Source organism: Mesocricetus auratus, unplaced genomic scaffold (genome assembly GCF_017639785.1).
Source record: "Mesocricetus auratus isolate SY011 unplaced genomic scaffold, BCM_Maur_2.0 Super-Scaffold_100004, whole genome shotgun sequence".
NCBI classification, from domain to species: Eukaryota; Metazoa; Chordata; class Mammalia; order Rodentia; family Cricetidae; genus Mesocricetus; species Mesocricetus auratus.
The window spans coordinates 45,122,854-45,139,798 of record NW_024429189.1 but is presented as its reverse complement, the minus strand read 5'-3'; the positions used below and the strand labels follow the sequence as shown (position 1 = coordinate 45,139,798).

Below are 16,945 nucleotides of genomic sequence, written 5' to 3'. Positions count from 1 at the left end.
GGTATCTAGATTTCCCAGAAAGACTAGGTTGTAGTCTGACTAAAATAAATAAATAAATACATACATACGTAAATAAAACAGCCTTTAGGAAAAACAAAAACTAGCCTTAAATAGAATCGATATATCTGAGTGTCTATACTCCAAACAAATATGGCAATTATAGTTAATTAAAATGGAAATTTTTATATTTCATACCAGATGAGCCAACACAGATTTGGAAGCAACATACAAAATACCAACATCAATCCTAAACAGCAATACTTAGAAATTAACTTATATCTCAAGAAGGAAGAGAAAGCATGCTTTGTTTGTCATGTTGGATGATAATATTTAGAGCCATTCTGTTAAAAGTGTCAGGCAACTCAAGAGTTAGCACAGAGCTATTTCCACAGAGTGTACACCTCCAAAAAAGAGCATTTTGTGAGTCCTATCGGCATAGCGCAGGCAGTGTACCCACACGTCTGACTGGCTTCTAGGGGGAGGGAAACGACTTGGATTTAAAAACAGCACTGGCACTGCCTTGTCAGCAGTAAGTGTCTCGATGCCAAAGGTGCTTTGCTTTAAAAGCAACAATAAAAAGAACACAACTCCCCCATTTCCTACATATCTAACAAGCTATAGTGGTGAAATCTGAGGCAGTCTTGTGGTTTGAACCACAAAAGGCTGAACTTAGAACTCTTATTTTCATATTAACGGTGTTTCAAAAGCATGTGAAGTCTTCAAAAATAGACTTCTTTATCTGACAAAGGTTATTTTTAGAGGTATTAAAACCTAGTACAAAATGGTGGCCTGAATTAAGAGTGGTGGTGGCTGGATGAAGGATGGAGGTGCCAGGGACCCAAAAACTTCACGATCTGATTAGGAGATAAGATGGTCTTTTTTTTATTTTGCGGTGCTGGGATGGAACCCAGAGTCTGAACAAGCGAGGTCAATGTTCTGCTACAGAGCTACCACCCGCTGCCTCATACGCTATTAATTTCTGTGCAACATTCCACCATCGACTGAAAGGTAACAACTTGACAGCTGGAATTAATCCCACTGTTGACTTTAAAAGCGCCTCACAGTGCCTTTTCAAAGAGTCCAGGGAAGGCATGGAGCTGTCCATTTTGTCTCCCTTGCATGGAGGATCTGTGTGTCTGCTGAAAAAACCCGCAGTTTAACAGCTTTCAAACACTGTGGAAACTTGTGTTTCTTAGAAACTTCAGGACTATAATGAAACAAGCAAAGCTCTCTTGGGGGCTGCCATCAAGTTTATCCATTCCCTGTGCTGTGTTCACCAGTGTGTTCTCTCTCTCCAACTGCTGACACCTCACCCCAGAAGCGAAGACTCTGGATATGAATATGAGCTGCAAGGAATACCATTGGCTATGATCACAGTTTAACAATGCAGTTAAAAATGCAATCACGGCCGGGTGTTGGTGGCGCACGCCTTTAATCCCAGCACTCGGGAGGCAGAGGCAGGCGGATCTCTGTGAGTTCGAGGCCAGCCTGGTCTACAAGAGCTAGTTCCAGGACAGCCTCCAAAGCCACAGAGAAACCCTGTCTCGAAAAACCAAAAAAAAAAAAAAAAATGCAATCACGAGGAGTTAAGAGATGGTATCAAATAAGCACACCCACAGGAAAAAATGATAAATGATTATTTGAGGATTGTGAAATTAGAGTGATACCTGGTTGTGCTGCAAATATCTGACATGTGAAACTTAGAGAGTCAACCTGGATGCCAAAAACACAATGATCTTCATCAAATTCTCCACAGTCACAAAAAACAACTTGCCGTGTTACCTTTCTGTGCGATCAGACAGAATTCTTCTTGTAGCTTTGTATAGTCTGTGGAACTTTCCAGAGGGTCGGTGAGATGGCTAGGAGGGGTCTGGAACTCAATATCTGCACAAAGGTTGGGGTTGGAGGAGTGCAGACGCACTGGTGACATGGTGGCGCTGAAGGGAACCTGGGAAGGAAGGTGTAAATTACTCAAGTGTCACCATGTCCCCTTCTACCATCTCCTACACAGACCAGGCCCTTCCCATCCTTCACAACAGCACACTCCTTTCTGATGACATGCTTGGAGACTCAGTCCTCATTTATTTTGTAAGCAGTGTAGGCTGGGAGGACGGGGTCTTGTTTCTGACAGTTCAAGAATTTCCAGGATTCATTGGGTTTTCATTCTTACAAAGAATAATGACTGCAGAATGAAAAAGCACACCTCTGAACCTTCACTTGTTCCCAAAAATAACTGGCAGAAAAAAAAGCAACCTGAACCTTGATGTGTGGACCTGTTCTCACACAGAGTGCAATTTATGTTCACTGGTCTTTGAGCCTAGGTGGGATCTTAATTTATATGTAAAAATACACTTAAAGACTCACCTGGTAAGTCTGGTAAGTGAGAGAGTATAGGCAAAAAGGATTCTCTCTCCCTCGCTCTCCCTCTTTCAGACAGACAAGGTGGAGAGGAAAAAACAATCTGGCTAGGTAACTACTAGCCTGAGGGCCCTGCTGGTGTAGTTCAGCTCTACAGTGAGTAATTTATCTGGAAAGCTATCAAAGGGAAAATGGGATTACTGAGGAAGGAAGAGCATATAAAACTTCTCCACTAATGCCAGCAAAACTAAGCATGCTAACACTTTGTCCCAGGCATTCAGAAGGAGCAGTGCCATTATCTTTTATCCTTAGCAGGGACTACAGTGACACAGTGCTGGGTGCTGTCAACAGCTTCCCATCTTATCAGGCTCAGAACTTCTTCCTGTCCCAGACTGGTGGCAGTAAAAGCAGGCAATGAGTCATTTGAGAGAATGGAACGTGGTGTTCCCTGACTTTGGGGACTTCTGTCTGGAGTACTTCTGTGATAACAACGACAGAGGACCTTTGGAAATATGTAAAAGAAACATGGGATCTGTGTGGAAAATGATTAAAGGTAGACAAAGGGACATTTAGGAAAACAAGTGTGGGTGTTTGGTGTTCAGAGACACAGCGTGTTGAAGGTCATGGGAACACGTTTCGTGTCACTCTGGGACCCTCAGTACTTCAAGGATTTAGTTAGCATAGGTGTCGATTCTGAGTGGGTGGGAAGGGGGCTATGTTAGCCTAGGGAGGTGAAGCAGAGGGGGCCACTGTGAAAACCCATGGAGTTCAAGAAGTCCCCACACCGTCCATGCTAAAGGCTTCTCCACTAAATGCTGGGATCAGATGCTGAGAAACACATAACTTACAAATGTACAATCTGAACATAATGGAAGTTTAACCTGATGCCCAAAACAGTAGAAGTGGCTTTGTGCATGGCCACCAGGGAATAAAGTGGCAATACTCCATGCTAATTGCAATCGGACAGTTTCCTGGGAAGATGAAAAACTATTTCTGTTTGTGAAGGGAAAGTGTGTTGAATGGGTCACTTTAATTGAGGAATTTGTAAAATAGAGAATATAAACTAGGATGTATTCCTCTAACTGACTAGAGTATTTCTTCATTTTGGGGACTCATTCTGTTTTTATTCATTGATGTTCGGACAGAATTTGGATAGAAAACATTTTAGGTGGTGGCCGGTTTCTTGTTGTCTCTGATGGCTGGGATGGGAGCCGCCTCTAGCTCCCTATGCTTAGAGGTGAGAATGTCCCCCATCCCAGGAAAGACCCTCAAGGTTTCCTGGAAGCCCTATGGCAGGGAGGAAGCCTGCTTCTGGAACACTCTGATATCAGAAAACTAGTAGGAATGGAAACGTTAGGGAATGCCCTGAAAATTCACCTACAAATAAACCAAAAGAGAGGTGAATTTGTAAGGAGACCCGCTGGCCCCAAATTTAGCAATACTCTCCTGGAAAGGAAGAACACCAGTGGTATGTCCAATAATATTAAGCTTAGAGGTCTTACTGAGGTGGGGTGAAAAATCCTCTGTTCGTATTCTGCTGTTTGCTTTCAAGGATATGTTTGAGGTACTGGTAGTTTGGGGAGCCTTGGTGTTGTTCCACAGTTGGGGCCAGTGTTTCTGTGTTCCCTGTTTGAAGCTAATGGAGAAAGTTGGCCATTCTGGGGGCCATTGTTAGGCCCAACAAGGATAAATTTTGGAAACATCTCCTCAGGCAGACTTCTTTGGTATTAAAGTTACTCACTCCAGATGCCTGCCTGGAAGGGGATAAAGCTGACAAGGATTCTGTGAAAGGAGTCTAGACAAAAGACTTCTTGCAGGATAGGGGAGGTCCAAATGTGGGGCAGCTTCAGTGTTGGGAAGAGGAGTGGCGCTAAAAGAAACAGGGAGGCTGAATCAGGCTGCTGGGGTTGGGGAGGGTGAGGAGGGATGGATCCTATATAAAGCTTCTTAGGTCCAGAGTCAAAGCACAGATCCTAGAGGGGCCAGCAGCCACCCAACCCCAGCTATTTCTGTAATTATTTTAAGAAAAGCACCTTTTCTTTTCACTAGAATCATCTAAGTTCTTTTTGTGGTCACAGCTATGCTGAGATGTGGGCATTAATGCTTTCCATAAAAAAAAAAAAAGCCTTTTCTTCTGCTGCCAACTGAAGAAAACATAAACATATTCCATTCGAACAGGTGCTGATCCTAACTTTATTATTTTCACTGTTTGCATGTAACTCTTAAAAACTGAACCCAGGAAAAACACAATCACCTCCCTGCATGCTATTCTGGAAGCATATCATTGGAGGGCACAAAAGCATTATCACAAAGCCACGGATCTTGGCTTTCCAGACCATGATGCTGGTACTTCTGTAAGGATCATTTGGTTAGACATGTCTACTGCCAGAATCTGTTATTGAACAAGGGGCCCAGATTTCATTCACTTGCATTTGAATACGCCCACTGCACCAGAGCACAATTTCAGTAGTGACTTGGTTCAAATATTTGTAAAACTATCAATGTAGGCGTCAGTCCCCTGATTAATTCCAAGTCACTGGTTGTTTCAAGAATCAACAGTAATTCTATCCTGTGATCTAGCTAAGCACTTACATATCACACCCAAGCTGACCATGAAGTAGAAAACCAACAGCCCTCATACCAGGAGCTATTCTACGGTGCATCCAAAGCCTTCTCACTACTATTTAGCAATTATACTTTGAAGTATATCCTATTTTTTGCAAGAATAAAGTTGTTATTAACTCAAAGAATATTTAACAGATAAAAAAATAGCACCCATGATTACTATGAACTTGGGAATCTATATTTTTAAAAGCAAATGAGATCTTGGGATGCATTCATATTATGATTTACTTTTATCCAGAAAATGTGGTCAGGTGTTCTGCTTCATATTCTATATGGGCAGTCATGATTATTTACCTTATCTACCTATGTCCTTCTATTCATTCTTTTGCCTCTTGGAAGGAAAAAAACCCTCTAATTCTAACTTTGTGTGCTTTTTTTCATTCCCATACTATATTTTCCAGCTTCTAGCTCAGTATTCTTTCTAGAAAGTGATTTCCCTTGCTATGGGTTTTTTGGGTAGCCATGCAGAGATGACATAAAAACCCACGTTTTCTTACCCTTGCATTTCTTTCTTACATTCTTTTCAAGCAGTCATACTGCTAAACACACACAAAACAAAACAAAAAAACAACCCCCCCCAACTTATTTCTGTAGTACCATGGCATTTCTTAGAAAAAAAAGAAAACAGCAAAGGCTCTGGTATCAGTATGTAAAAATAAATAAATAAAATACCATAATTTAAGAAAATTCTCCCATCTCAGGGTCCCATAATCAGTTTCTCAAATTCAGTGAAACTTCAGTTTTAATTATTTCTTCCAATGACAGTAGAACAGGATTGTGGCCTATCTCTCCTTTGCAAAAACCAGCACCCACATCAAATTCCTGCCACGCGAGGAGAGCCAGAGAACATGCCAAGGTGATGTCAACTGAGTAGGCCACAGGTGATCCACAACACACTGGTGACACCATCACCATAAAGTCACCCTTGCACACAGTTGCTCATTTGAGATGGAAATCCACTCACTGTTGTAGCCACTGCTGCCGCTAGCCTCTGCCGGCGCCGAGTTGTGTTGAACTGACCCTTCGCGGGTGGCCCTTCCTGACAGTGAATGGGAGAAGAAAAGGGGGTAAAAACATGGGATGGGGATGAAGAGGAGGGGATTGATGGGGGAATGAAAGATAATCAGACAAACAAAAAAGGCAGTTTTAACTGTAATTGGCTTTTCTTAAAAAAAAAAAACACCAACAAACAAAAATCTTAGCATTGAAACAGGTCAAAAGGACATTTCATGCCACAAGGAATGTTCTTTATTCTCACTGCAGACCACTCAAACACGGTAAGTCCACTTCCTGAATATAATCCCTATCCCCAAAAGAGATGGAGCGCTATAAATTAGCACATTAATGAGGGGCCTGTGATTCTGAGGGAAAATGCACCGGCACACCCCTTTTGAAAAATGTGATGACACATTGTATTAAGTCAAAAGGCATCCAGTAAATGGTAATGAAGAAAGCAGGCAAATTGGGGGGGGGGATGTAATTATATAAAATGTTACAGCAAAAATAAATAAATAGATAAAATAGATAAATAAAATGCATCCAGAGAAAAGAATAAAGGGAAGAGAAACAGGCTTCTTCAACCCCTTAATCCAACCCCCTAGCAAAAAGCCTGCTGGCAGGGATTCAGTGTTAGCAAGAATGTTGGGATCTTCAACTTGAAGGATTACCCAAGGTGGAGGCCAGCAGGTCCACTAGGTCAGGGTTTGGGGGAGCTAGGGAGCCTTTAAGTGCCTCAGTGTGTTGGGGGGGAGCCAATGTCTAAAAACACCAGTTATGAAAAACTGAGAACATGGGTTCCATTTGGCACTGTGCACAAATATGAAGAAACCTAGAGGTAATAGCATCTCCTTTTCAGTGTTACAAACCCGGTCTCTCCAAGATTGGGAACAACAGTTTCACTTCAGTTAGCCAAAGTGAGGTTCCTTAGACTAACCCAACAATTCACATAAAAACAACAACATAACAACATACTTTCATCTGTGTGGAATGACAAATGTTTTGAATTCTCACATCTCCAATTCTCTTTTACATTTTCCAAATTACTCTCATATTTTACTTCACAAATCTTTTGCATATTTATGTGTGTCATACATGCATAATCTATTTTCTACAAAGATTTTCTGTATAAAATCTCTACCTTTAATGTAAAAAAAGGAAGGACAAATCTCCCCATGTCGGTATGATTTTGGAATGTGAGACCAGGTCAGCTTCATGTCAATGATGGGTAATTTGACTGGCAACTATGCACATCCTCCTATTCTGATTCCTCCAGGACCTGTTGTCTAATTTACTCCATTAATAACACAGGGCAATGGCACTTCTCTTTTATAGCACTTTCGACTAAATAGTGTTATTGAGATTTTTATTAGAACTGAGAATCTGAAGTTTTGGGAGACGTGGATGCCTATTTTCTTAAAAGATAATCCCCACAGAACTTTCAAGACAAATGCTGACTCCATGAGTTGCACAAAAGATTTCTGAGAGCAACAATTCAGTGGCATCTACTACAAACATGGCCAACTAGGTCTAGCATTTAACTTTTCTGTTCAGGAAAGCTGAGCCATCTATCCTAACAATAATAAGCTATTATCAAATACCTGGTATAACATGTTTCATTTTCTACTTCCTGGAGTCAATTAAAAAAATCTATCATGGAAGTTTTTCAAGATGACCACTACTATAGAATGATGGATACTAAGTTCAATGACACAATATCAACACCAATAAATGATCACCACCCAACTACCACTGCCACATAGCCTGGGTTCCTTCACAACTGGCAAATGACCTAAGTTACAAACAACAGAAAATGACTTTTCATGATCCAAGAATCTTTCAAGTTGGCTGCAATAGCGGTGTTCTGGGAAAGTGAGATGATAATGAACTCAAAACAAACACTTGGCATCATTAGATGGACTTCTCATAATCACAAAGCTTTGGGGCTGGAAGGGGAAAACAGCTAGAGTGAGGAGAAAAATGGAGCAGGGTAAAATCTACTATGGTAAAAATAAATGTCATGCTTTTCTGTAGGCAAAATATTACTGCCTACAGATATTACTGGGTGAACTTTTTCATTCCCAATGGGATGCTGAAGGAGCTCTGGTTCCATTCTAGTTACACACAGAGAGATTCCTGACAGCTCTTGGAAGACCTGTTGTTGCCTTAGGCAAGCAGAAAAATGTTCAAATTCCGCAGCAGCACTCCAGCCAATGACACACACTTTAAGTTCAAATGGAAGTAAACGCTCTCTGGGAGTGATTAATAGCTTACTGTCATCCCAAGTCTGTGTTTCTACTGAAAACTACATCTGCTCCTCTTGAGAAAGTAAAGTGAGTGTAGGGATGAGGTAATTGCAGGTTCCTCATCTAGATAAGAATTATAAGGGTTATTTGAGTCACTTCCTTGGTCAAACAAAGCAAAATGGCATCAGTGAAAAATTCAAAGAAGTCACCCAAAGATTTGCCTGCTCTTATGCCAATTTCTTCTAATGAGTCAAACAATCCTTAGGATTTCTCGGCACATTTATTAACCAGAACAACATTTTGTTTCCTCCAGTGGGAAAAATGGATCAGCTGGGCTTGTGGTGGGCGTCCTGGCCCCACAGACAGCCAGGGACATTGTGCTCAGACTCGCCAAGAGCCAGTCCACACCTCTGAAGGGAATATGTTCAGTGGTGTGCATTACAGAAAAAGACTGAAATGGTATCTATAACAAACGGGGACACTCTTTGGATGCTAGCATTCTTTAATTCTTTAATTTAAAGAAAGGGTTCTTCTGGCTGCAAAAATGTCTCTATTCTCTTAGACATGAGAAGATAAAGACTAAAAACAAACAAGACAAATCATAAGCTCAAAATAAATGACAATTTTGCAGGTTTTTCATGAAACCATTTGGCATATTTTCCCTTCAGCATTAATTTTATGAATGGAATGGGAAACACGTAAGAGTACCCTGCTTAAATGAACATGCAGAATGATGGTAATGGGATGCAGGTATTCTAAATAGAAGCAGGAATGCTTATTGCTTGTGAAAATGTATTATGAATTACATCAGATTAAAAAGCACACCAGCAGTTTGTTATTGACATATCCAGAGTGGCAATACACAGAACATTATTAAAGCAGTCTAAATTAGAGGACAATTAGGTTTGTTAATTACCCAGAAGAAGGGGCAGAGCACTGACAATTAGTTACTTTCACCTTTGTGTTAGAATCTAAATTCATCTATATAATTAAAAACTAAACTGTGCAGGTAAGCAATCATCTTACACAGCTAAGGTAAGAACAGTAGAGATTTTTGTCAAGATTTGAAAGTAATAACATTTATGACATAAGGGGTTTTAGGCATTTACCATAGTCTGTATCACTGAAATGCGATAACATAAAAGGATCATATTTGAAATTTTACAACTATTTATTGTAACTCAAGATTTTAATTTTAAGTAAATTTATCATGAGGTATGAAGATTTTAGTTCCAATTTTAGAGTGATCACTGTAGACCAGATATGATCTATCTTTGTAATTATAGAATGTCATAGTTGAGATACAATTCAATAATCATTAAATTAATTCTGTAATTTGAGCAGGAGCAAATAAAGGCCAGGAAATTTAACAGAAATGCATAAATTATGAGGCCAGAGAATCACAGTGGTCACCCGCTGTGTTGATTTTTAACCTGCAACACCTCCTGTAAGGCCGATAAAACTGTGCACAAAGTTCACCCATGAAAGAGCCTCCTAATAGTGAGACTCCATATATGAGCGTACATTACAGTCCATACCGGCTTTCCAGCTTTGACTGGAAAGTGGCGTGCTGTCTGAGTTCGAATGCTTCAAAGGCTATGACTGAGCATGGAAATTCTACCATGTGGCCAAACTGGGTCACCCTTACCTTTCAAGGGTTTTGGACTTAATGTCCAATGAACTAAAACAAATAATTCCATGTTTAGATAATGGAACTCTATCTGCAAAGCACAAGCTTTCAACAGTGAAGCTATTCCTTCAACCTCGTGGCCAGGGGCTGGTGTGTAACGGATACAGAGACAATGCTTCAAAAGGCAAATGAATGGGAAGCAAAATGTGGTACCTGCAGTTGTATTTTTGTATCTTTGCTGACACTTTTTGTTCTCCAGCGTCTTGTGACCCGCTTGTCTTTCTTTGAAATATCTACACAGTTAGCCTACATTACACAAATAGTTAAAAGCAACAAAGGGTTATTAAGTTCACACAGATGATAACACACACTAAGAGCCCAGAAAGCTAGTTAGGAATCGTTAGAACCCCAAAGCCAGTCATCGAAGGAAGAAAGACAGTATGTATACTAAAACCAAAGGCTTCTCTATAACTCCCTTGTGAAATTTATATTTCAGTGTGCAAACATGAAAACAAGATCAGAGATTGCGAGCATCTTTCCTATACTGAAAGATGTTCATACGTCTGAAAGTTCAGGAGCTTAAACTTCAGAGCCATCATTGTTAATACAAAAATGACACAGGAAAGTGACACAAATATGTATGTCTGCAATAGTCTAATATATTTAAATGTAAAACATCAACAAAACTCTTCTTATTTAACACAACAACACCAAATTTTGTTGTATTACGAATAACTCCAGAGGGGCTGGACACATGGTTCAGCAGTTGTTCTTATAGAGGGCCTAGGTTTGAGTCCCAGCACCGGCATAGTAGCTCACAACCATCTCTTATTACTGCTCCAGTCCCAGGGGAGCCCTCTTCTGGACTCCATAGCTCCTGTACACATATGGTGCACAGATATACATGGAGGTAAAACACAAATACATATTAACTAAAGAAAGAAAAGAATAACTCCAGAATATAAATCATATATTGATATTATAAATACTGTAATGTTAGTCTGACTATAGTCATTTTCTTCTGAGTGTCACCTTGCACAGTCACAGGACAGTCCAGTAAAGTTTTAAGATAGGATCTTAGCTCTTGTTACTGGGACAGTCACGTTTACCTGCATGTCAGTGAAGTTAGGTGCTGACTGAGTCCTCTGAAGTATCTCCAGGTTTTGCAGGAGCTTGCTAAGTTCCACAAGGTTTGACTGACAGTGTGCAAGATCTAGTAAAGACAAAAACGTCAGAACTTGGCAGAAATCGTGGCGACAATAATAGATCCCTCTGTGGTGAAATGATGTGGTAGATGGATGGGCAGATTCATATTTATATGATGGTAATACTCGGGGGTAACCCAAAGAATTACCTCTCTCTGGGTCAGAGTCATGGCAGCCACTGGTGCGGAGATGGTTTCAAAGCCCACTCTTACCAACTGTGACTCTGAAAGTAGATGGCTTTAACATACCAAGTTGTGTGTGACTGCTTTTCTGTCCTCACAGCTTTTGTCTCATGGACACTTTGGAGATTTCAGCAGTCTTGTGGTTTTATTCTTAGGAGCCTGCCTACTTGTTCCTCTAAAATGGTTTACAAGGTGGCTGCGTGGAATTTGAGCAGAGCCAAAGTCAACTTCAGAAAAACAGAGTAAAAATCAGTTAAACACCTCTGTTCTTCAGCTCACTAATAATGTGGCAAGGAATGATTCCTTTAAAATCTATCTCTACGGAAAAATATATTCTAAGAGCCAAGCAATTTCCCACGCATTTGAGACCTGGATTCTTATAATTCCAGAAGAACCAATTACTACCTTAACTGTTTGAGCTATAAATCAGACATATAATGGGTTTCCTAAAATGTTAAGTCTTCTGAAATTCAACCTATGAAATAGTCCCTTTTTTTAACTGAAACCCATCTCAGGAGTAAGCATGTTTTACGAGAAATGATCAGTATAGATTTTTGTTTTTTGTTTTTTTATAAGTGCCGCAAGAGATGAGGAGAAGGGAGAGCGTTTATGCTTTCACAGTTTGAAAGCATATTTACAAGAGAGACCCCACCTAATCCCCAAAAAGTCTAGAAGGCTGACAGAAAAGTTTTAGCCAAACAGAAAGGCGGAGAGGTTGGGAAGAACCATCTTGGTACACTCGGGACATATGTAAATACATTCAGGTAAAACAAACCAACAAAACAAAACAACAACAGGTGCTTGAGTCTACAGAAGAAGGCAAGGTAGGGCCAGAATGCTGAATGCATTGGCTGCTAAATGCTGAGGCAAGTGCCCTGGAGTTAACACCCTAGAGCCAGTGAAGAGCCACTGGAAGGTGTTTGCACAGTTATTCTAAGGACTGCCTGGCTTGAGGGGCATTATGTAGTGAACAAAGCACTGACTCGGGGATTAGTCAAATGTGGGCTGACCGCAATCCCAACCTCCCCACCAAGGCAAGTGTCTGAACTTCTTCAAATTACATTCTCCTTGCCCATGAAGTGCAGAAAATGAACAGTACCTATGCCTCACGGCTGGATACAACAGTATATTAGCTGCTAAGTATTGGTATATGACCTGAAATTAGGCTCACAGGTGATAACGCCTCATGAGCCTCTGAGAAGGATGAAATAACTGAGCTGGAGACAAGGTAACACGGTCATGGGGCTGTGTGACCAGCAGGGACAAGAAAAGTGTTGCCTCTGGGTCACAAAGATAGGAATGGATCACCACAAAAGATTGGTAAGGATAAGGACAAGACTTTGACTTGGCTGTATGGGCAGGGAGGCAAGTTAGATGTGACAATCACTGATATACATAGGTCCAGCTAATATGGACCCTCAGAGGAAACCCAGTGGAGCTGGTGGGGCATCACATTCAGATACACACTCTGCAGTGAGAATGTCTGAGTTTGAATCCTCTTTTGTGGCATAGGGGCTGGGCTAACGGGGGAAGCATTTGGAAGCTGGGCAGTCTCCAAACACTGCAGGATTCTACAGGGCTGTTTGAAAGTGATCTGCCTCCTTCCACAACTGGAAATTGTGTATGGTGGATACAACAAAGTAAAACACTTTAATGAGATGCTATATGGACATGATTATGAATATAAAATTCCTTTAAATCATAATTTCACATGTTGATTAAGTATGGTGTCTCAGAGAGTGAAGAAAATGTAAATCTGGAGTTTAAACAAATGGTGAGGTGCAGGAGAGTTAACAGATTGTTCAGTTTTTTCTTTCTAAGTGAAAAATATCAGGAAGTTACATAACATGTTTTTTATTATAATCTCATAAAAGGACAGAATTAATGCAGTATCTCAAGAGCATCTAAAAGTTAAATCAGTTGAGACTTAGTACTCTCTACATTGCCCTTGTTTTTGTCAGTTTTGTGGGCAAATGAAAATCATTTTAGAATGGAAATGGTCTGTGGATAAAGTATGGGCCAATGGGTTGGTTCTATTGAGGAAGGAGAAAGGAAAAGACTAAATAGCCCAGGAAAGAATGGGACTAGTCAGAATTCCCAAAGACCTCTCTACAGTGAAGTCCCACCCACAGGTAACTCCAGACATGTGCAGCCTTGGGTCCTATAGTTTACATCTGTGCTAACAGGGAACAGAATGGTTCCATGGGCAACACAACAGCAAAGGAGGAAGGGACCTCGAGAGGAGGGCAGTGTGAGCCTAGGTACAAGAGTAGAAGTTCTTCAGGCCCCAAGGGGCAGTGAGAGGGAACCGGTGAAGAGATGACCAGGTTGAAGAGCTTGGAAGCCAAGGCAGGAGAGACCCATGAGGAGGTGGGAGAACTGGCAGGAAGGAAGCCTGGGTCACAGGACATAAGGATCTAGAAGGTACACAACTAAGAAAAGGGAAGGCCAGGTCACCCAGGAAGGTGAGGGTGGAGGCTGCCGTGTTGGGATTTCCATCAGCTTTGGGTCTGGGGGGGAGCTTGCTCTGAGCGCCCCCAAGGCAGGAACTAACCTTCCGCACACCTGTCCATTTCTTCCGAGTCCTGCAGCCAGGCCGCCACTTTACTCTGCCCCGTCGTGCAGGTTGCAGGGAGGCTGTTACTACACGGTAAAGGGGACTGCCACTGAAAACTGTTGGGCTGCATCTACACGCAAAGAAATGAAGCGCATAATTTACACAAATGAAAGTGGAGTTCATTCATGCTAATAACACTCCATCAATGCTACCTCCATCATCCGATGAAGAAAACAGGGTAAAACAAACAAACAAACAAACAAACAAACAAACAAACAAAAAAACCCGCCTAAACTCAAGAGGACCCAACCGTTCAGAAGCCCAGTCACTTGAAACTACTCAGAAAGTTGTATTATACAGGGTCCTCACCAGAGTCTCCTTGACTAAAGGCCTCTCCTCTTGGCTAAAGGCCTCTCCTCTCCAGAAACTCTCTACCCTAATGATCAGCAACTGCCTTAGAATGCTTCGAAACCATTCTGAAGCGTGTATATATATATATATATATATATATATATATATATATATATATCTTTCTTGCCAAGTTATCCATAGCTGGTTGCTTTCCCATTAGAAGGATTTTTATGTGAAATAAAGCTGAACAAAATATGTAGATACTAATGTGTACAGCAAACAGCAGAATAAACAGAAATTTACTTCCCAAGGAGCCGAAACGACTTTAAAACTTCACATTTGACTCCAATACTCACTTGTAACTGATTATGTCTCTTCTAAATTATTAAGAAATAAATAATGCACACAGCTAGCAAACCCAGTCTTACTTATTACCCATACAGGGCCAAAAACCAGCTAACACTCAGGAGCCTCCTAATTCGATATGTGGGAGGCAGGAAAGGGGACAAAAAAGGCTCTTACTGCATTGTGATGAATGTAATGGAAATCACCTAGGAAATCTGAGCTCTGAGCCTGGAGAAATGGACCTTTTGTGGAGACCAGAGCTGGAGAGCTTTCCTATTCCAGAGCAAACGGTGGGGGGCAGGATTTGGTTTCAGTCCACCAATCTCAGATATCACCCACGCTATTTAATAAATAAGACAAGGGATGAAATAGTGCATCTTTTATCAATGCTTTGTGCCAAAGATACGGGCAGAGGCTGGGGAAAAAACCTGAAGAATTAAAAATTAATGTTTTCTTTTTAAAGATCTGTTTGGGATACAGTTTTCATTCCCTTTGGACTAACCCAGATTCATGCTACCCTGTGATGAAAACTCAGGAGGCCCAAAGAAATACAGGAACCTCTGAGTTCCCAAACCCCAATCCCTCTGGCTCTTGGCTTGTATTCCTTATATGCAGAACTAGTTAACATCTCGGTCAACCCTATTACTAGGAGAAAGGAAAACAGTCTATGGCAGGAATGAAATCACAATGAAGCCATATATCGGGGTGCCTTGTGAAATATAATTAGTGGGGTTTAACTTATACACTAGTAAGCACTTTCCATAAAAAAAAAAAAAAAACACGAGAATGGGTAACATTCCACTAAGTTTGGTAGGTTAGGCCTGGTGTTTCTCAATGAAGTTTTCCAATGCTATGCAGGAAGGAACCTGTAATCTAGGTATTATGTAGATGCCTGTGGAAGCAAAGAGAGAAGTCAGACTCTCCACTGGAATGGTTCTGAACCCAATCAGCTTCTCTGACCTCAGTTTTGGGTACTGAGCATGAAGCCATAATACTCCTGTGCAATGCAACCCAATTACTGAATCAAACCCTGAAACAGCTGCTTCCCTGCCCGCTGACCAACCTTGACTTTCAGACAAGAAACACTGCAGATGTTCTGCAACACAGACCAGAAATCTTATTACATGCCAAGGAACTTTAGCTTCTCCTGTCTGGCACTTGGTTTAATGAAAGGAGGTACTGATTTTGGAAACAGCTGTGTGGTAACATCCTGGGAAGGCTATGTCACTTGTACACATAAAACACAGTCTCACTGAAACACTACTGATACCACGGGCCTCTCCAGCTGACTCGCATTAACTCTGGGTGGTGGGGGAGGTGGGGGACTGAGTAGCCTCTCTCTGGGATATGTATACATCATACCTCAAAGTAATGCATAAGTTTCATTTTAAGAACTTTGGGTCTCTTTATTAGTACCCAGGAATTCCCGGATGCTGATTAAACAAATGTTTGCTCTACCATTCAATATTCCTAAAAAGCCACACATAAACGATGTGGTCCATTCATTATAAAGGAAAAATAACCGGAAACTCTCGGTGATTCACGCGTCTTGCTCATCTTTGCTTGTGACTAACTCTAGTGCCAATGTCACTTGTCTTCTGGGTGTCAGCTTATAAAAATCAAACGATTTCCAGGCTGGTTGCTTACAGCACAAAGTCATACCTTTCCATCTACAACAGAAACGTTAGCAGCTGGGGAGGACTCAGCTGTTGAAGTTGCAGGGAATATGTGGAAACTCGCATCCCTTGGTGATCGCACAATTTCATTCTGACGGTACAAACGGTGATGGCGCAGTTTGGAGACCCAAGCATCAAACCAGTCCTGGGATTTCACCTGGAACAGGGAACAAGGAAAGACAGCTGTGGAAACTGTCTCCTGTCTGCCACTGGTGCAGGCATATTACATCCCCTGCTAATGCCAGATGCTGAAAACAATTTCACCTTCAAATGATAGATATGCTCCTCCGTGTCAAGGTCTATTCGCCGGGCTTTCTTTTTAATGGACATGACAGACAGTCCGACATCTATGCTCCCATGTACCTTCCCCTTTTGGATCTGAAATCAAAAGATTAGTGAATATGCTGGAAGGGTATATGGGCTGTTGTGTTTCTGTTCTGAACTAAAGTGAGCTCAAGGAAAATTTTAACTCACTTATGGGGTTGACTACATTCTTTTTAATTAAGAGAAAATGGCTAAGGTCTAAGGACAGTCAGAGCTATCATGACTTCACATCCATTTCAGCATGCAACATGACTCTCTTTCTCTATTTTGAGCACTAGTAATGCCAGCTCTTCATAATTCCAGACTGCTTAACTTCTAGCTCCTCAATAAGGCAATGCCAATGATTCCCAAAATAACTGAAGTCAACTTTTGAACCGTGACCCATGAATCAGCTGGATGGCAGCTGTTAGGGTAGACTTGGGCAGCTGAGACCAGAGATTATGGAGTCAC

General features: G+C 41.2%; 1 protein-coding gene across 14 annotated transcripts in view; it reads right to left on the bottom strand.

Moving 5' to 3' along the window:
• Osbpl6 (oxysterol binding protein like 6) overlaps positions 1–16,945 on the bottom strand; it is a 182,363-nt gene that overhangs the window by 33,056 nt on the left and 132,362 nt on the right. For 7 of the 14 annotated variants that reach the window (XM_040745635.1, XM_040745634.1, XM_040745637.1 and 4 more), the window contains 7 exons: positions 16,436–16,549; positions 16,158–16,328; positions 13,797–13,929; positions 10,965–11,068; positions 10,069–10,161; positions 5,948–6,022; positions 1,783–1,948 (listed from right to left, as the gene is read on the bottom strand). In XM_040745635.1, coding sequence (XP_040601569.1) covers positions 1,783–1,948; positions 5,948–6,022; positions 10,069–10,161; positions 10,965–11,068; positions 13,797–13,929; positions 16,158–16,328; positions 16,436–16,549 — 856 coding nt within the window. The remainder of the gene's footprint in view (positions 1–1,782; positions 1,949–5,947; positions 6,023–10,068; positions 10,162–10,964; positions 11,069–13,796; positions 13,930–16,157; positions 16,329–16,435; positions 16,550–16,945) is intronic. The other 7 variants (XM_040745640.1, XM_040745648.1, XM_040745643.1 and 4 more) reach the window with 3 other exon arrangements.